This window comes from Cydia splendana, chromosome 6 (assembly GCF_910591565.1).
Source record: "Cydia splendana chromosome 6, ilCydSple1.2, whole genome shotgun sequence".
NCBI lineage: Eukaryota > Metazoa > Arthropoda > Insecta > Lepidoptera > Tortricidae > Cydia > Cydia splendana.
In genome coordinates this window covers 1,646,820-1,667,398 of record NC_085965.1, presented here as the reverse complement: position 1 = coordinate 1,667,398, position 20,579 = coordinate 1,646,820, and the positions used below count along the sequence as shown (strand labels likewise).

General features: G+C 38.2%; 2 protein-coding genes across 2 annotated transcripts in view; one reads left to right on the top strand and one right to left on the bottom strand.

Moving 5' to 3' along the window:
- The window catches only part of LOC134791222 (lethal(2) giant larvae protein homolog 1), a 90,808-nt gene extending 81,784 nt beyond the window's left edge, over window positions 1-9,024 (top strand). Inside the window, exons 21-27 of the mRNA XM_063762196.1 lie at window positions 1,154-1,247; window positions 2,408-2,503; window positions 2,801-2,914; window positions 3,445-3,562; window positions 5,283-5,326; window positions 6,016-7,706; window positions 7,941-9,024. Of these exons, the coding sequence (XP_063618266.1) occupies window positions 1,154-1,247; window positions 2,408-2,503; window positions 2,801-2,914; window positions 3,445-3,562; window positions 5,283-5,326; window positions 6,016-6,132 (583 nt within the window). The 3' untranslated portion in view covers window positions 6,133-7,706; window positions 7,941-9,024. The remainder of the gene's footprint in view (window positions 1-1,153; window positions 1,248-2,407; window positions 2,504-2,800; window positions 2,915-3,444; window positions 3,563-5,282; window positions 5,327-6,015; window positions 7,707-7,940) is intronic.
- Window positions 9,025-11,256: 2,232 nt separating this feature from the next.
- On the bottom strand, window positions 11,257-20,437 carry LOC134791241 (zinc finger protein 383-like). The gene is made up of 7 exons (XM_063762221.1): window positions 20,215-20,437; window positions 19,787-20,144; window positions 19,290-19,556; window positions 17,464-17,662; window positions 15,635-15,724; window positions 14,075-14,221; window positions 11,257-12,344 (listed from the first exon to the last, which is right to left on the bottom strand). The coding sequence occupies exons 1-7, from the start codon at window positions 20,335-20,337 to the stop codon at window positions 12,206-12,208; spliced, it is 1,323 nt and encodes a 440-aa protein (XP_063618291.1). The 5' UTR covers window positions 20,338-20,437; the 3' UTR covers window positions 11,257-12,205.
- Window positions 20,438-20,579: the final 142 nt, after the last annotated feature.

The window sequence follows — 20,579 nt, the reverse complement described above, 5'->3', positions numbered from 1 at the left end:
TCTGTTTGCGGGATAATGCCCCTGCATGAGCCTCCACCGCTTAACGACATTGCATGACTTGGGACGGTCGCCCGTTGAAGTATTGCTTATTTATGATTATTAATTATGCCATTATTCAAAGAATTTCGTCACAATTTTTTTACAACATTACAGGCCAAGCCACACCGGATGCGTGTGCGTAGACGTGCACGTGCACGTACGCGTCCCGCTGCGTTGTAGAATACGAAAACTCATAAGAGAGGACACACCGCTTGCGTGACGTGTGCGTGACGTGCGCGTACGCGTGACTTGCACGCAACGCAGCTCCGACGAGACAAACCGGCTGCGTGCTGCGTGCACGCGTCCACGCAGCGGAGCGGCAACGTCGCTTCGTTGCGTGCAGTGATGACGTTGTGTTTAACTGCGTTCCCTATGAGAGGGCGAACCGAGCAGGTTCGGACACGCACAGCTCGGTGCTGCATAGGTGCTGTGCGTGTACACGCGCAGCTCGCTTGTATTTATTTACAACTCGGCCGGTGCGCGTGCTGGTTTTTAATATGGATTCAGTGATAAAAGAAAAACTAATTAATATATTCGTCAATACGAATGTATATTTACAACATATAGCACAAATATTCCAAAAAATACGTCTTATAAAAACTTGGCCTGTGGGAACAAATCGATGTTAGGTACTAATAATACTATTGGAAAACAAGGTTGTTGTATTGTGAACTTAATAATAATATGATGTAATCTGAATTATCTCGATTCAAATATGAGACATTTTTTCCTCTAATTGCAATGGCCGCATTCGGTGAGCTGCTTCCATTTGCAACAGGAGTATAATAAAATAGAATACCATTTATTTCAGTATAAGTAACAGTATAATAACATGATGTACTGTCGCAGGAGTATTTTATTTTACTGCACGCATGACCGAGCTGCAGCGTGCGCTTGCGTGACGTGTACAGCACACTGCGTGGCGTGCGCTGCGTGACGTGCGCGTCACCCGGTGTGACAGGGGTGCTGCGCACGTCTACGCTTACGTCGACGCACACGTGCTGCACACGCAGCCGGTGTGGCTCGGCCTTACTTCATCATCATCACATAATTACATTCAACTGGAATCTTTAAGTAGAAAGTTACATGTTTAAATCGAGTTTTTGTATTGCAGCGGCATTTCAAGCCTGTGCTTCTCGAAGCGAGGCGAAGCTCTCTACCTGCACTCGTCGTCGGAGCTCCAGCGGATCACGCTCTCCGCCACTAAGGTATGATACACTAAGAATCTACTTACTTACCCCCTTATTCATAATACTTTACGGGCCTAATTTAGTTAAATTGTGTTTTATCCCTTTCTTACAAATACATAAGTCAAAATGACAGATAAAGACAAACGATGCATAGCCAATTCAGGCCAGTAACGCATTTATGAATAACGCCATTAGTATTTACGATTGGCTTTTAACACATTTTTTAGTTGTTTTAACTCATATCTAAGATGAAATGCTTCATAGATCATTTTCTTTCATATATGGGGAATTTCATTTGGCCCGGCTCTAGTTATTTGGACAGCTTAGAGATCACTTACTTTCTAAAACAACCTGTGGATCACACGTGGTCATGTTTGTAACACTCGCACATCCTAAACAACCACTAGAGATATTGACTCACGCCGAAAGATGCGCGCGCCGGTCCTACGTTACATAACTCTTCCTCGCGCTGCATCCGAAAAACTTTGTCGCGATCTCTTACAGAAGTTTTTTCTGCGTCTTTGACGTATTTCGTGAAAAATAATAATTAATTAAAGAATTCCCCTTTTTAACGAAAGAAAGCCTACTTCTAATTTTAGTGTTGTTTTCTCCGTAAAATTTTATATTGAAGTGGGCAATAAAAATAACTTTATTTAAAATCTAATAAAATACAATAAATAAGCCGCTTTCCGAAAATGAGTGAGTGCAATTTGCCGGACGTTGTATTGGAAAGCACGAGGTCTATTGCTGTAGCAACAGACTCTTCGGTTTGTCTTTTTCAAGTAAATTTAGATTTAACCAATCAGATGATCTAATATTTTATAAATGTAGATTTAGCTAAATTGATCATCTATAAAAAAAATCTAATAAGAAAATATACACGGTATTTTTCACGGCTGAAGTGGGACTGGGCGGGTCACATCTGGCGCATGCATCCGGATAGGTGGGCTAGTATAGCCACCAAGTGGATGCCGCCATAGAAGCGCGGACGTGGCAGGCCCAGACGGAGATGGCGGGACGACTTAGACGCCTTCATCAGTGGCTGGCCGGAGAAGGCACTACAACGGGAGTTACGGGAGTTGTGGAAATCAGGGGGAGAGGCCTTTGCCCAGCAGTGGGAATTTTTTCACAAACTTACAGAACGCGGACTTAGGAACTTATTTTTTTGTTTGTTTTAGGTGACGATAGCGCATTGCCAAGTGTTGCTGGCGCCCTGGGCGGTGGAGCTGCGGGGGCCGGCCGAGGAGGCCCCGCTAACTAACGGAGAACACAGGGTGAGTTGGCGACCACTTGCATATGAGCTCAGAGCCATTTTAGGGAGACCCTCTTGTCCCTCACATCCCAGTGCACGGCCGCTCCCTCAGTTTGTGTAATTTAAATCATTATTTTTCCTCTACTTATGACAAGGCAGTATGGCTTAGAGCTTTATTAGCCTGTCCAGATGGACGGAAAAAAAATATTTTTCCTTTTTTATTGACATCTATTGGTCATCCGAAGTATTCACAAAACTATTTACAATTGTAAGAGTTGGATGACGCCTTTTAACCCTTCCCTCTAATCTAACTCCACAGGAAGAGGCAGTAGAAGCGCCTCACGACGTGACAGCCGCGTCGGCCGACATCACCGTGGACTCTGTGCGCGACCACACCGCGCAGCCCGAGCCAGAGCTCAACATTAACCTGCAGGTATAATATCATTTATAGGGTGTAATCATGCTTTAAAAACTATTTAGAAAAAAGTCCAGAGCAATTTTGGAGCGTGTGACGGAATGTAATTTACGACACGGCCATCCTGACATGGTAGATGTCCTCGTTTGCACCTGAGACAAAGTCCTGAAATGAGACTACAGATGATGCATTTATTTGGATATCTCTTCTAGAAAAAGAAAGGATCTTGACGCAAGATTAAATTTGGTCTAGCTTTTCTTCAAGGCTTTCAAGATTATATGTAAGAGCTTGGATCTGGCTTAAGTTGACGAGAGACATCGCATAATCGAGAAAAGAGGCGAGCTCTTGTGTCTGATGCCAAAATTCATTTTGAGTTGCGCTATTTAGGGCCACTTGCGCCATCCAGGGTTAGCCACTAACTCGGAGTTAAGCGGTTAAACCCTGTAGTACAATTTAACCCTGTATTAACGGTGCAAGTGGCCCTTAGTCTTCAAAATCTAGTAGAGTTCTCTATAACATTACTTAAGCCTGTTAACTCTTGTATGCAGAACTCGCAAGTGAACACCAGCTCCATGGTGGTGAAGACCAGTACGCGGACGGCGGTGAACGAGAACAGCGCGGAGAACGGCACCGCGACCACCACGACCACCACCGTCACCGAGAACAGTGAGTACACGCCAACATAACACCTCACGCTAACTACTTAAAGAAGAAGAACTTATTGTCTGAGACGAATGAGCTTCAGTTATGGGGGTTTTCAGAAAAAATGGTACCATTTACGTTTTTCGAAAAACCTTCAACTTTTGGGTTATTTAGACTCAGAATCACGAGTACTATTGAATGAGACAAAGAAAAAAAGTGTCCCCGGTTTTCATACAAATTTTGGGTGTCAGTTTTGTAACGGTCCACACAAAATATATGTGAAAATGCGTTACAAAACTGAAATTTTTTTTGGGACACATTTTTAGGGTTCCGTACCCAAAGGGTAAAACGGGACCCTATTACTAAGACTTCGCTGTCCGTCCGTCCGTCCGTCCGTCCGTCCGTCTGTCACCAGGCTGTATCTCACGAACCGTGATAGCTAGACAGTTGAAATTTTCACAGATGATGTATTTCTGTTGCCGCTATAACAACAAATACTAAAAACAGAATAAAATAAAGATTTAAATGGGGCTCCCATACAACAAACGTGATTTTTGACCAAAGTTAAGCAACGTCGGGAGTGGTCAGTATGGGTGACCGTTTTTTTTTTTTGCTTTTTTTTCGTTTTTTTTTGCATTATGGTACGGAACCCTTCGTGCGCGAGTCCGACTCGCACTTGCCCGGTTTTTTTATTTTTAAATCGATAGTCCTCGTTATTCTGAGTAGAAATAACCCAAAAGTTGATGGATTTTCGAAAAAAAGTATATGGTATACTTTCAAGTGTTTTTTTTAAAGAATAAAATGCTGTTGTTCAAGTATAAACTAAATGAAAAACAAATGCACGTAAACTTAACACAGTGTAATATTTTTATGCAACACAGTTAAGTAATTTAATTTAGGGTAATAAATATCACAAATATATACTGGAAACAAGAGTTCACAAGCAGCTTATGCTCAACATTATAATTAATTATTTATATTCTATGATTTAGAGCCATACAAAATTCGCATGAGCATATATTCGCCTTGCAGTGGCTTCATATTGAAATGATTTAATTTTACTTTACATTAGCGATACTTCCAAGCCAGATATTTATCCTCTTCTATTTACTGTTTATTTTATTAGTCATAATAAATTAATATGTCATTGAAATGCATTAATTTTGTGTTAAAGTTATATCGGTCACTATAAAAAACCATACTAGTACAAATAAGGGGGCTGTACGTAAGTACTTTAAAAGACCTCGATCATAAAATCGCTAATTAACTTTAATTAAATATATGCCTTTTTCGTCAATTTTTTAAGACTGATTCGACCGTTCAGTGGCGCCCTCGTTAAGGGGATTGTGTTTAGTGTAGGGAGCTAAATTTCTAATAAAACAATCCGTTTCTGTATAATCCAGTACATTAATGTTGTAGACCTACTGATTCCCCGACTTTTGGTCTTTGTCTCATAGTTTTATTTTGTTACATTTTGCTTTATAACCTAAACGGCAGTGGTTGCCACATTTTTACGTTTATACTGAAGATATACTGAAACTAGATATACTGAATTATACATAAATTGGAAAATAGAATCCCCCTAATGAGGGCGCCACTTGACGGTCGACTCAGTCTTAAAAGTTCTCTTTTGTTGTGTAGCCAAAATGTGACCAATATGACTTGCTTCGCACACCAATCGTAGTTTATTTATGTTTAATGTTTGTTTGTATGTTTGACGGGCGCTTTATGTTTTTGTTTGTAGTCCTAGAACACAATCGCGAGGAAGGAGTCATCACCCGTATCGAGGTATCCCACAATTTGCTTTAATATCTACCTTGTTGTCTAACTTTTAAAGTCTATTTTACCTTGCATGATATCCAGTTTAATTATTTGGCTTAGACAATTTATAATTTTGTTAGTATTGAGTTCATTTAACTGAAAACTATTTTTTTTTTGGTTGTTCTTTTCTTGGCTAATATGAGGATTTCTAATGAGTTTATGCCTATTTGTTATTAAAAATATAAAATGCAATATATGTATATATATTTCTCGTGTAAGTGAAATGTAATTTCTTATGAGATATAAATGTATTTAAACCGATATATTAAAAAAAGCTTGACCAATACTTATTATAATTATACTTTTAAAGTACTTTTGATTTGATTATCTAAAATAATTGGCTTTGCAATTTTTCGTTATTTAGCCGTGGTCTCCAGACTTAAGTAGAAGTTAATATAACAAATAAATAACATTTGTGTACTAATACTAACATACATATGACGAAAGCTGTGTTGTGGCGTCCGCAATGTGTCCGTTCTGATCGACGATCTCATTCCATCACCATTTTAACTATAATAATAAAATTATATACTTTATAACACTCAAAAACTTATAACGTTTTGTGAACGTTCAAATCGTTCAGAGCCGGGCACATCGCGGCCGCTGCGCGCAGCCGAAAAGAACGTGCGCTGGTACTCATAAACGACGTTACACAGACGGGCACCGTGACCGTCCCGGCCGGGACTGACCCCAAACTCATCCTCGAGATGTTCGACCGCCAGCGCGAGCCGCTCGCCGTGCCCGTCGCGCCCGCCGGCGCCGACACCAACTAGGAAACATCGATGAACAAAATACCGACATCGATAAAAATCTAATTACGATCAGCCCTAGCGTTTACAAGTCAGATGGATACCAGCCGTGTGGATCGTTGCTTGTTCGACAGACGATTCTATTCGTATTCAGGGTCGATGTTTTCATGAAATGCATTAGTGAGAGAGAATATTAATTATTCTAATAATGTAACTGCGTGTTTTAAAGCATTGAGTTATAATTACTATAGAGAAACCAAACGATGAAATAGTTGCAGTCGCAACTTGTACCACGCGACCAAAACGTCGTAAGCGCCAGTCATGGCGCTTATGGCGCAAAATACTGGTTCTCTATGCCGGTTCTCTACGTAGTAATAATAGTTCAATGATTTAAAGGAACGTGATGTGTTAAGACCCATTGTTACAATTTGATCTTTTATAATATAACCATACCTATTTCAACAAGTGGAAAGTGTAAGAAATATACCTTATTATATTGAAATAAAGTCCACAATTATCAGTATATTTATGTCACGGGTTATTTGTGTAACAACGGTGAAAATATACAGATCGTATATAAATTGTTCTTAAAAAATTACGTAATACATATTACATAACATAGCCATATTTGTCATTTCCAAATGTTTTGGTTATATTATAAAATATCAATTACAATATTACTTATGGTATTTTAAATAGCTTCTACCGTCTTAAAATGGTTCGAGAGTTCGAGCATTATAATTTTGCACCGTCATCTTTACCATTGACAATCGCTGACTACTTTTGGCTTCAAATATAATTATAACAAAAACAAGACAAGCAACTTCTTAACTTGTTTATATATTTCCACAAAGTATAAGTTTTGGCGGTTAGTTTGAGTAAAGAGTTATAATATGCATTGTTTTGAAACTTATTTATAATTATTTCGCGTTTTAACCTTTTTAGAGGCAAGGCACACAAGTCTAAAGACTCATAAAACGAATGCCTATATTTTAATTTAATTATTTTCTAACAATATTCTTTAATAAATTAATAATTTGTATTACATGTTTCAAAGTTTGTGTCTTTATTTTTCTGTTTTTCAGCATAAATAATAATTCAACTAATTGCTACTCTTACTGCCATTGTATTCCCTTTTTCTGAAATAATTTCCTACCGATATTTAGAACCATAATTTTAAGAATTTCCGCATTTTATTATTATTCAAAGTTTCAACTAGTTGTATATTATTGTTTTGTATATTATCGGTAGTATTATTTGACGCAATGTATAGTTAAACTTTGCCTGTGTGTTTCTCGTTAAGCTTTCGGTGTATTTTTTGTTGAAACCGGCATTTACATGTACTTTTAATTTCGAAATACACTCAAACTTGTACTTAACATTGTATGAAACCTCAGACAGGTTATTTATGAATTTACCCTCAAAATACACCGGTTGGACGTTTATTTGCAGTGGCGTAGCTAGGCATGGCCGAACGCCCCCTCCCCACGACCTGGCACGCACAGGTGCGTCGCAAAACCAACCCCTTTTATTACCTTGGGAATACACATTGAAAAAATAGGGCCTCGGAGGTGGAAATTCGCCCACGGCTATAGTCTGTATCTTTAGGTATTTAAATTAAACAATTTGTAAGTTTTCGGGTAGTTATAACATTTATTGGTTAACCAACCTAATACAAAACCACCTGGATCAGTCACTGAACCACCTGACTTTAACCTACGTTATTTGATCATGTAATGTTTTCATCTACCCTCAACTGGCTTAAGGAGCCATTTGAGGGTAGATTTTGTTTACTTTTATTTAAATACCTAAAGATACAGAGTATAGATTAGTTAACGCTGCGCCATTGATTATTTGAGTACAAAACCGAGCCATAGCAACGTACGTTGTACTGCAACCTGCAATGAGATTGTGGATTGTCTAATATTTATAGTTAAGGACATGTGAATTGATGTACCAATCTAGTTAAGTTTAACTTCGGACATTCAGAGTGAATGCGATGTGCCTATTTATTTCTTTTTTATAATGAGAATTGTATTTAGGTGAATAGTTAATAAAGTTTTTTGACAAATAGGTAATGACTAGAGTATTTTATTATAGTTAGCGTTTAAGTTCCCATGTCAAATCAGAGCAAAACCACGTTTTTATTGTCAATTTTAAAAATTAAGCTTTTACATAGCGTTTACTGCGGATTCGATTGTATATTCAGTAAATAATAATTTTATTAAATTATAATGAATGGAAAGTTTTATGCAATATTTTTTTAACTTTTTTTGTAGAGATTTTTTAATTTTATATTTACTGTTTTGCGATTTTAACACTTTGTACCTTATTCGACTTGATTCGGTGTCGTAGCGACCGGCCGCGCTTACAGTTCACCCACTAAATATAAGTTACAATACAACAATCATATTTATTTTGTTCGCATAAAACGTTCTCTTAAAATAGTTACAGCCACAGGAGATCATTTCGCGCGTTAATAACGCCTCATGATTGGCTGAAACATTGCGTCAAGAAATATTTAGTATCTGTGCTTTTTGTAACTTATATGTGGTAACACTGTGCGCGGCTGTGCGAGGAGCGCCGAGCGAGGCAGCTGGCGCGCGCGAGCGAGACAACATCACAATGTGATAAGGGGTTGAGCTTTCTAAAATATATCCTTATTTCTAGCGTAAGTTGGTCACTTAGGTCTTTATAAGGTAGACGGAATATATTTCCCACATGATTTTGAACTTTATTTCAAAGTGATAGGGTTCAATTTTGCGTAAATTCTGAAACCCTTATAAAGGCTTAAACTACGTGATGGAGTAGCCGAAGCTTTTTTACTGTACAATCTTCTCTAGCATGGCATTTTTAAATATTTGATACGGCAATTTGTATCCAATGTTCTTACGCAAAATAAATGCTAAGATTTAATTTATTATTTGTTTTATTTTTACCTGACGCTTCCATACAATTGTAGACATCAGAGTTGAATAGAAATTAAAATGATTCCTAGGAGGCCAATTGTGTCGCTTAACTTCAAAATCGGGTAAATCCATTCGACCCTCTCAGCAAATATCTACCCTATTACCTTTTCTTAATACCAAAATCGCATAATCTGACAGATGGATTTACCCGAGTTTGAAGTTAAGCGACTCAATTCAACGTTATACTTTGACATCAAAATGGTGTCATTAGGGTCTTTGTTTCCCATAAAGTTTTAAGTCATACTCGTATTATCGTTAGTCATAAAACTGAAACTGTTAACTTTTCAGGATTTTCGTAAGGTAATTCTGTAGATAGGTTAGGTTAGGTTTGTTTTATGGCAATCCTGAAAAGTTACGCGTTTCTGAGAAAAACCAATTATGACTAACGAAAATTCGGACAAACAATACATTATGACTTAAAAGTATTTGGGAAACAATAGAGACCCGGTGTCATTTCGTTGCTCGCTCCAGTATATGTAGGAACAAGTAGGTACAGTCGAGTTTATAAATATGTATACACTTTTTCACCTTATTGCAATGGATTGTTAAAGATTAAAGTGAATAAATGTATACATATTTATGAACTCGACTGTACGAGACAAATGCGCGCGGGTGATAACTAAATGACATTATTTACGAGGGGCGTTCAAAATATTCTCGGTATTGATATCTTACAACCTCTTCTAAAATTTCTTTTGTTACTGGCCGCTAAGGTTTATTCATTGACATTAAAAAAAAGTATAATTCGAACCGAGATGTTCTTTTGTTTTTCTGCAATTGCTGAACAAACATGAACATCATGTGCGAATTGACAATGTTAACTAAATCAGAACATCAATGCGTCATAAGATTCTCGACAAAACAGGGTAAAAATAAAAAAACCATAAAAGAGGAAATGGATTGTGTTTACCGTGAGTCTGCTCCTTCTTTATCTACCATTTAAAAGTGGTCAAGCGAATTTAAGGGTGGAAGGGCTAGTATTGAAGATGACCCTAGACCTGGTCGGCCTGTAGTAGCTACTTCACAAGAAAATATTGATAAAGTGGAAAAACTTATATTGGAAGATGGTCGAGTGAAGGTAAAATCTATAGCTCAAGTAACCAATCTTTCTATTGGTATCGTACATGATATTATCCATGACCATCTTAATATGTCAAAAGTAAGTGCAAGATGGGTTCCGCGAATGCTGACTCGGCTTCAAAAAGACATGCGTGTAGCGTGTAGTTCCGATGTTATTGACCTGTGCGGTGAAAATCCTGATGAGGTGCTGCAAAGAATAGTTACTGGAGATTAAACCTGGGTTCATCATTATGACCCAGAGAGTAAACAAGAGTCCATGCAGTGGCACATTAAGGGTTCAGCTCATCCCAAGATGTTCAAGGTCGTCCCTTCAGCTGGCAAGGTCATGGCCACGATATTTTGGGATTCTGAAGGAATATTACTAATCGATTATAAAGAAAAAGGTGTAAATATCACAGGACAGTACTACGCTAACATTCAACGTCAATTAAAGGATGCTATCAAAGAAAAGAGGCGAGCAAAGATAACCAAAGGTGTTCTGCTTCTGCGTGACAACGCCCCCGTCCATACTGCTCATATTGCCAAGGCAGCTATTGTTGAATGTGGGTTTGAAACTGTTACTCACCCACCGTATAGTCCGGTCTTAGCCCCCAGCGTCTTCTTTTTGTTCCCCAATCTTAAAAAGGATCTGCATGGAATATTTTTTTTCTGATGATGAAGCATTGAAGGCGGCAGTGGAGGAGCATTTTTACACCAAAGACAAAAAAAATTTTTTATCGGGGATTTAAAAAAAATTGATCGATCTTTTAAGTGGATGAACATAGGGAGGGAGTATATTGAAAAATAAAAATATCAAACTTTTCGTACTTGTTTGTTTTCATTTTCATACCGAGAATATTTTGAACACCCCTCGTAGATGTCATGGTCATTCGAATTGGCCTCTAGGTCGTTTAACACTTTCAACACCAAGAACCCGACTGTCGGGTACACTGTTCGTAGCGACTACGCGCTACATACGACGAAACCGTGGCTACGCGCTACGAGCGTAACCCGTAGCACTTAGTGGTATTGAATGTGTTAAATTTATGCAAAATATTACTGGATAGTATTTTCATATGAATCATCGAAGGTATCAAGTACATAACCAAATAAAACTTAATTTAACAAATATAGATAAACAATTTAATAGAAGTGCTTAACTTTATCACATGTTCACAATTGAAATAACAAAATATAGATTTTTGAATAAAATACTTTTAACATTAGCTTAAAATTGTAACATAAATAGAAGTCGAGAGGTTTTTATAATTACTTACAACCTATCTTTGCTTACTCATAAAACTACGTAACTAGGTATAACCATATAGAAATAACCTGCCAGTGAAATTTTTACTTAGAGTTCAAGCATTTGAGCTGACTTTCCTTTGACAAACGAAGTAAAGCAAATACAACTCTGGCCCAATGAAAAGTATTTTAAACCTTATCGAACTTAATATATAAAAAAATATTAAAATTATATAGTGGCGAAATTTTTAAAAAAAGATAAAAAAAAAATAATATCATTTACTTTAACGAAATATCACATTATACAAATTAGTTCTTTGTACAAATAAATCGAACTCCAATAGCGAAATTTATTTAAAAATTTGAATTCTAATACCCTATGAATAAAGTTAAACAAAACGATCACCTTGAATGCTAAAATTTAAACCCCGGAAAAAGGTATACAGTTATAAAAGTAACTACCTAAATCCCTTTTCGTAGTTTTTTTAAGTTTAACCTTTTGGACGCCAATGACCGATATATCCGCACCGCAGGTCCAACGCCAAAGACTCATTAATCGGTCACAGACCACAGAGCAACATAGACCTACGTGCATATGCATAAAGTTCATCTTCAGTTTTGACACTTCGGTGACGTGGCGGCCGAGTGACAGCTTTTGTGTTTGACACGGCGTCGAAAAGGTTAAATATGTATTGAATAACACTCTGCCGCTGAGCAGTACTCAGCAAAAATATTCCCTACACCGAGGACAATACAAATTTATCTCTGCACCTGTCCTATACCATCCCCTCGATTTTGAACCTTATCCCCCGGCCGTAGAGTCGTCAGTCGGCCCGCAGGTGTTTCTGGTGCGCGGTGAACTCGTGGCGGCGGCGGTGGTCGGAGCGGCCGAAGCGCACGCCGCAGAACCCGCACGGGTAGCGCTTCTCCTTCGTGTGGCTGATCATGTGGACTTTCAGGTAGCTGTCGGCAGTAGAATATGCGTAAGTTTAGACACAAGTCTTGTTTGTGGGATATCACTTAAATGCTGAGATATATGTAGGTTATAAACTAAGTAGTTATGTACCGACTATTGATTTGGCCGACTAGCCGACTAATCGGCGCTCGGATGGCCGATTAGTCGGCCGACTAGTCAGCTAGATCATTAGTTTCGTCTAAGTTCGGTTCGGTAAAAAAACAATCGTTTTCCCCCTTCGTCGCGGTATTCATCATATTTACTATAATATGCTAATAAATAAAATTATCCTAACGCTATTCATACGACAACCGGACAATCGGATATAAAAAAGCGACCACACGGTCAATAATTCGAACAAAAGTTTTCGTAAGCACCCTAGATAGGAATTTGGGTAAAATAAGTGAAAAGAGTATGGTAAATATTTGCTGTTTATTTATTTTTGCCCTGATTGTCTGTCACTTATAAAGTGCCGACTAATCGGCCGTTTTTGCCGATTAATCGCCGAGTACAAATGAGGCCGGATAGTCGGCTTTCCCGACTAGTCGGTACATCCCTAAAACTAAGGAATAAATAAAAAAAACCGGGCAAGTGCGAGTCGGACTCGCGCACGAAGGGTTCCGTACCATAATGCAAAAAAAAAAAACAAAAAAAAAGCAAAAAAAAACGGTCACCCATCCAAGTACTGACCACTCCCGACGTTGCTTAACTTTGGTCAAAAATCACGTTTGTTGTATGGGAGCCCCATTTAAATCTTTATTTTATTCTGTTTTTAGTATTTGTTGTTATAGCGGCAACAGAAATACATCATCTGTGAAAATTTCAACTGTCTAGCTATCACGGTTCGTGAGATACAGCCTGGTGACAGACGGACGGACGGACGGACGGACGGACGGACGGACAGCGAAGTCTTAGTAATAGGGTCCCGTTTTACCCTTTGGGTACGGAACCCTAAAAAGTTGAAAATGGCGGCCATTATTTTCCCATCTTTCAAACATCGATCGGATTGGCACTTCCAGGTGGAACATGTAAACCGCGAATGTTAATGACATTAATTACCGAATCTATTTTAACTTTTCTAAACACATTTGAAGCTTACTACCTATTTTAAATTCATACTTTTGTAACTGTTTTACAATAAACAAAGTTATAAATACAAGAAATCATTCCCGCACCCAAAACCCCGGGGTATGGTTATAAAACCGATCGGACAATAGGCTAGATGACAAATTTTCATTTACGATATCAATCGATCAGGTTTGTTTTTAGAATCAAATGTCTATATGGGACCCATTGCAATAAAGCAATACAAAAGTCAGAAATGATAGTCAAAGTCTGACAATCGTACTTCACTCGCGAAACGCCCCTAACAAAACGATAAGTGACCGTGACGTCAAGGTCACTGAGAGTCCATCTTGAAGTATAGACTGTATGGAAAAAACAATATAATTGCGTTTGTGAAATATTGCGTTTATGTACATAGTTGCTATACAATCTTTTTTTGGATAAAATTTAAGGAATCGAATGGTATCCTTACTTATTTCGTTTTTGGAAGCTAAAAAAACTTAAATTTTGAAACTTTCATGTGCTGTATTTTTGTATTATTTCCATATATTTTTTTTATATCCGCAATATGTGATAAATTGCTCATTTGCTATCTATTTTACTAGATTTTGTTATAAATTTCAACATGTGTCATCATCCCTATTCAATAAAAAGTTGCAAATGACATATTTACCCGGGCTTCATAAAGCTCATGTCACAGAGATCGCAGTGGTAGTTCTTGACGTCTCCGTGTATGAGACGATGTTCCTTCAGCGTGCTGCTGGAGGAGAAGAACTTGCCGCACTCGCTACACTCGTAGGGGCGCTCTTTGGTGTGCGATCTGGGAATGTGAGCTTTATCTGTTAGTCAGTTGGGTTCAGATTACAATGCAAGGTTGCTTGATTTATATTTATATATTATTGGGAATGTAAGCTTTATGTCTTAGTTGGTTAGGTTGAGTTACAGTGCATAAGTGTATACCTGTCTGGGGTGGGGCGGCTAAAACGCGATTCATTAGTCTGGAAAGAGCTCAGCGTGCACTCTTAAAAACAATGTATTTTAAAAAAATCCGTTACCCTACAGAATCATTATACCAACTAAGCGACGTATTATCAATAAGAAAACTATATATTTTACAAATTACTTTAAAAAAACATAAAACCCTTTCCTACAGTGCCGACTATTTCTCTAGAAGGACAATAAAAAACGTTGCTAATATAACTAAAACTAAAACCAAGTTTGCACGCTCACAATACAATTTGAAGTCTAGTCACATTTACAACAAAGTAAATAGGTGCCTAAATATTTACCCAAAACTTTACTACGATTGCAAATCAACAATTACAAAATGGTTAAAATCAAAATGCTACAATGAAATAGAAGACTTACAAAACTAACCAGATACTATAACTTACTAGAGATTCACACATCAACTTTATAAACTAAGTAAATGCATACAATCCATACATACATATACAGCCACAAACACACACACACACACACGCGCACGCACGCACACACACACACGCGCACGCGCGCGCGCACACACACGCGCACACACACACACACACACACTTACTGGCTCCTTTATTCCTTTATTTATTACTGCATGTCTGACAACCCAGATATTTACCTAGTTCTATAAACAATTGTTATATATGATCTTAATTGTATCCATATGTTATACTATTAGACTTACTTAAACTAGTACTTGAAATTTTCGTGTAACAATCTGTTAATTAAGGAAGAGCGGTGTTGCCCAACACAGGCAAATTTTGCTTACCGGGCAGCACTATCCCCTACTTTATAAACACGTGTATATTTTACGAAAATAAATAATTTTAATTTTTTTTAATTTAATTTAATAAGATAACTTGAGTTATTGCCGTACTCGTTGCACTCGTAGGGGCGTTTTTTTTTCATGTTCGATCTGAGAATGTGAGCTTTATGTCGAAGCCCGTTAGGTTGAGTTTACAATGCAAGGTTGCTTGACTTGTTTCTACACTTGTACGTACTCGAAAGTGTCATTGTCTTTGGTGTGCGACGTGGGAAAATGAGCCTCGAGTCGTAATAGGTACATTAACTTGAGGTTACAATACAAGATAATCAGTGTTTCGATCTAATCAGTGCTTTACAGTGTGATCTACGAGGAAAAGTAAGCCCTGAGCCTAAGGCCGTTAGATTAAATTTTCAATGGCGAGGTAACAACTTATTTCCATACTAGTGCATTATTTTGTACCTTTGCTTTGCTTACCTTAAATGTACTTGCAAATGGTACTTCTTGAAGAAAGTCTTTGAGCAGAATTGACATAGGTGTGTTTTTTCTTTATCGTGGACCTGTCGTCTGTAACAAATAAGAATTGATATCACTGTCGGGCGTCAACGACACTCGATTTCCACCGGCTTGCCTAATTTACAGACAGGTTAACCCTTTACCAGGCTAAGGGATATACAGGATGATTCATGAGACGTGAACAGGACTAATCCTGCACACTCAGTAACTGATAATTGATCGATCACCGTCGTATTTAGGTGAAACAACCACACTTCTTCCTATTTTTTAACTTTTTGGTGAGGGCAAAGTTAATTCTCTACAATCATGGTTACCCTACAAGACCCAATTAATAAACATAAAACTCTTTAACCGTAATGACAGCATTTTGATTACGAAGAAAATAAACTGTCAAACTTGAGTGAGATACGAGTTTTCAAAAGTAACCAGACCGTGATAACAGTGATGACATTCAATTTGACACAGAATATCGGTAGTTTAGTATTCTAATTTTAGGGCGACCATGCATGTCGTAAATAAATTAAAATTTTTTTTTTTTCAACATGTGTAGAAAATTAACGTCAATCTCACTAATACTGATACGAAACAGTTGCTTATAATTTACTAAATGCGCAGTGTTAGTCCTGCTCACGTCTCCTGAATCACCCTGTATATTTCCCACATACGGTACTTCAAACTCGTGTTCTATTTTCCATGAGTAACACTGTCATTCGATTGTCATTTTTGAACTGTCAGCACAGAAGAAATAATAGTACTACCGTACAGACGGGACACTTCCTACAAACCCGAAGTTTGACAGCGGTTCAGGGTCGAATCATGCTATCCCTTTCTAATATATGGCACTATCCCTTTCGGCAATTTAGGGTTGTCAAAATTCAAGTGATTATCTTATCTGTGGGCGTGCACGCAAAAGGAAGTCAAGTGGTGCCAACCCTAATAATTGCTCGGAGCAATGCTGAGCCGAACGGAGCCGAGTTCGACCGAAGTTAGGAGTGTCTCCCCACTGCTGTCAGCCTGATAAAGGGTTAACACTATTCCCACAACTCAGCAACAAAAGGGAAAACCCAGGTTAACCCGTTTGCCTAAAAGCATTTTTGACGCGCGACCAGTATCTAAAAAATCCAAAATATGCCAGTGAAATTTGAACCTATAGCATAGGAAATAGAGTTGATTTTTATTTGCTTGAAAATTTTACTAAACAAGAAATGCCACTCTAATTTAAATTTTATCGAACTAAATAAGTGCTATACGTAGGACCTTGAGCCTTACGAGGATATTTATTAGCACAAAAGCAACAAAATACAAAATTCGCACAGTGAAATTTGAGCCTACAGCATAGGAAATAGAGTTGAATTTTATTGTTTGAAAAATTTACTAAACAAAAGAAATTCCAGTGTGATTTAAATTTCATGGAACTAAATATTTATAAGTACCTACTATACGTAGGACCTTGTAGGGCCTTAGGAGGATACATGTGACGTCCCACGGGTAAAGGTACCTTATGGCGGTTGGCGCTTAAGCTATTATTAACGCCGCTCCAATGTTACTGCGGTAAGCGCCAGCCGCCATAAGGTACCTTTTTCCGTGGAACGTCACATATTTATTAGCAAAAATGCAACAAAAGGTGAGGAATACATATATGTTAAACACAGACTATACTGTTAAAGACTATTAAACACAGACTATACCGTTAAAGACGGTTGTGTCTGTGCGTCGACAGGCACACGTCTGGACAAATGTTTGCCAACTTTGGACCAACATGTAGGTATAGGCTTAGGGAATAAACTCACTTATGTATGTTAACATGCAGCTGCGACCGAAACTTCTTCTCGCACACGTCGCACTGGAAGGCGCGGTCCTTCGTATGCGTGGTCATGTGCACGTCGAGCACGCCCTGCGACACGAAGCGGCGCTCGCACTGCACGCAGCCGAACGGGAGCGCCTCGCGGTTGTGCACGCGCAGGCGGTGCGTCGACAGGCACACAACCTCTGGACAAAAAAGGATTTTATCATTTCATATTATCTTTCTTTTTCCTCGCGTTATCCCGGCATTTTGCCACGGCTCATGGAAGCCTGGGGTCTGCTTGACAACTAATCCCAAGGCCATTGAAATCAAAAAACATTGCACTTTTAATTGGGACGAGGGTTTTAAGATCTCATCCACATGGAATCCAGTCATTAGTAAATGTAAGCGGAAACGAATATCGACAGTCGATAAATCGAATATCGTTAGTGTTGTGTGTCGACAGAGTAACATCCCTAGTGCGCAAAACGTTCAAACTGATAAACAAGACCAAGTGCGGGTAGTTCGAAAAACTCGCGCGGCTAGAAGATGTTGATGTCAACTTGAGCCAGTCTTCTCCGAGACCACGGGGACAACGCCGTCCTCGAAACGTCGGAGGTAAATCTTAAAACTTAAATACGCGATTAAGTCCCGTTGTGTAGTTTGATAATCCCAAGGATTTGCGTAGGCACTAGTTTTTACGAAAGCGACTGCCATCTGACCTTCCAACCCAGAGGGTAAACTAGGCCTTATTGGGATTAGTCCGGTTTCCTCACGATGTTTTCCTTCACCGAAAAGCCACTGGTAAATATCAAATGATACTTCGTACATAAGTTCCGAAAAACTCATTGGTACGAGCCGGGGTTTGAACCCGCGACCTCCGGATCGAAAGTTGCACGCTCTTACCGCTAGGCCACCAACGCATCATTTCATATTATGTGTTGGTCATTAATCGTGGGTTCAAACCTTGGTTGTGGTAATCTGAATCGTAATTACTTAGGTAACTCATTCCTCATTCTGCGCGTTCTGGGAAGAAACGAGCGAAATTTCAAATTTCAAAAAAAAATTTCAAAATTATTTATTTCATGTGATTTAGGTACACACATAGCAATAGAAATGCCCGCTTATTCTTGGTGTATCGAAGAAGTGGGGATAAGCTATGCTCCTGTGACAGCCTTTTTAGCCAAAAATAATTTGAAATAGCAAGTGAAATACGTATACCTAGTTTAAACATACCTGCATCAGCTGCCTGTCTAAAATGAAATAATAAATAAATAAACTTCAACATAAGGAGAAGAAATGTATGCATACCATCATACTGTGATATTTGACAATTTGTAAACCTTATATTACATTTGCGAGGCTTTGCGAGGAAATTGCCGCACGAAGCAGCTCAGTCTAGAGAGCAGCCTCGCCGGGGCTGAGGCATCTCTTCAAGTATTAATACATCTACCAGGTACCATCGCTCCGCGTTCACGCATCGTTACGCCATTTAGGGTCCTAGTTAAATTGGTTGTTAAATACTTACTCAATACAATAGAATGTCCAATTTAGCAAGAACCCTAAATGGCATAACAATCCCGTGTGGTGCCTGTACAGTCGCCATCAGATATATCGGAGCGGCCAAGGCGCTCACAAATATCTGAACACGTCTCTATTGTCAGGGCGTTAGGGTGCGTGTTCAGATATTGTGAACACCTCGGCCGCTCCGATATATCTGGTGGCGACTGTACACACTAGATGTGTTCATTTTGTATTGGAAATGGAGCACTTGGCACTGAAAGTGTTAAGATGGCTCTGTTAATACAGAAATACTAATTTAGTTTTACTCACTCTTGTGACAAATATTGCATTCAGACTTAATGCCTAAATGCTTAATCTTGTAATGCCTGGTCCGCGCACCGTATGTGGAAAACAGCTTCGGACAGACTTTACACTGTAGCTTCTTTCGCTCGCTCATGGGCAGGTGCTGAAGTGAGTGCTCCTTCAGGTTACGGACTGACTTGCCGCACTCCTCGCACACTTGCCGTTCTTGTTTCACATTTTCTAGTTTTAATGCCTTTATTTTCCTTGGACGGCCACGTTTTTTATTTATTGGTGCTAAAAATTATAAATAAGATTTAATAATGGATGAATAATTACAAAAGTTTATAATATCTCTCATTGGGGAGTTTTATTACAATGTCTATGAGAAAGAAATACTCATATCATGAATATTCATAGAACTTTTAGATTAAATAATATTGAACAAGTTATAAAATCCAAGTTCATCTATTTAAATCCATTTCAAATCCAACTCTTTGATATTATAAAATATGTTTGTACTTTACCATTTTCTTTGGTCTCATCCTGAATATTTTCATATTTTACTCTCTGTATAACACTAAGCAGCTCTTCATCCGACTCTACATCTCCCAAGGTATCTTCATCCTTAAGATCTAATTCCTGTTTAATTTCCATCTGACAATTTTCAATAACCGAGACATATTCATCATAATCAAGAGAATTCTCATGTTTGACATTATTTTCATCGACGTATATGGATAATTTATGATCCACTAGCGTTACTTCTAGAGATTTTAAATAGGCATCATTTTTCAAGGATAGTGCCTTAAACTTATAGAATGATATGATTTTTCTATAGCAGTTATTACATAGCTTCGTTGTAATTTTTGAGTCTTGTGTAACCTGTAATTGGAACAAGATATATAGTAAACTGTAATACACCTGTAAAAAAGCATAAGTGTTAGTTATTTACCTTGATATCTAAACAAAACACCATGATGTCGAGGTAGTTTTTGTTGTCCTCACCTATGCCCTTTTCTAGCTCGGATATATTCCTGATAGCTGGAGTTTTGAGGCAGGTTCGGCATATATTCATTATAGAAGAGTTCTGTCTTATTTTAGAGTAAAAAGATGATAAAATATTTAAAACAATAAACTACTATGTTTACGAACACGTCCGTCAACGTCACATTGTTTTGACAGGACTGAAACGTTATTGCGGTTTGGTCTGCTTTCAAGTATATATGCACGATCCATAGAAGGTAGGATACCACTTCTAGAAGTGGTATACGCGTGCTTCCGTGAGGGACAAAACATACGCAAATGCGACACTGTGAT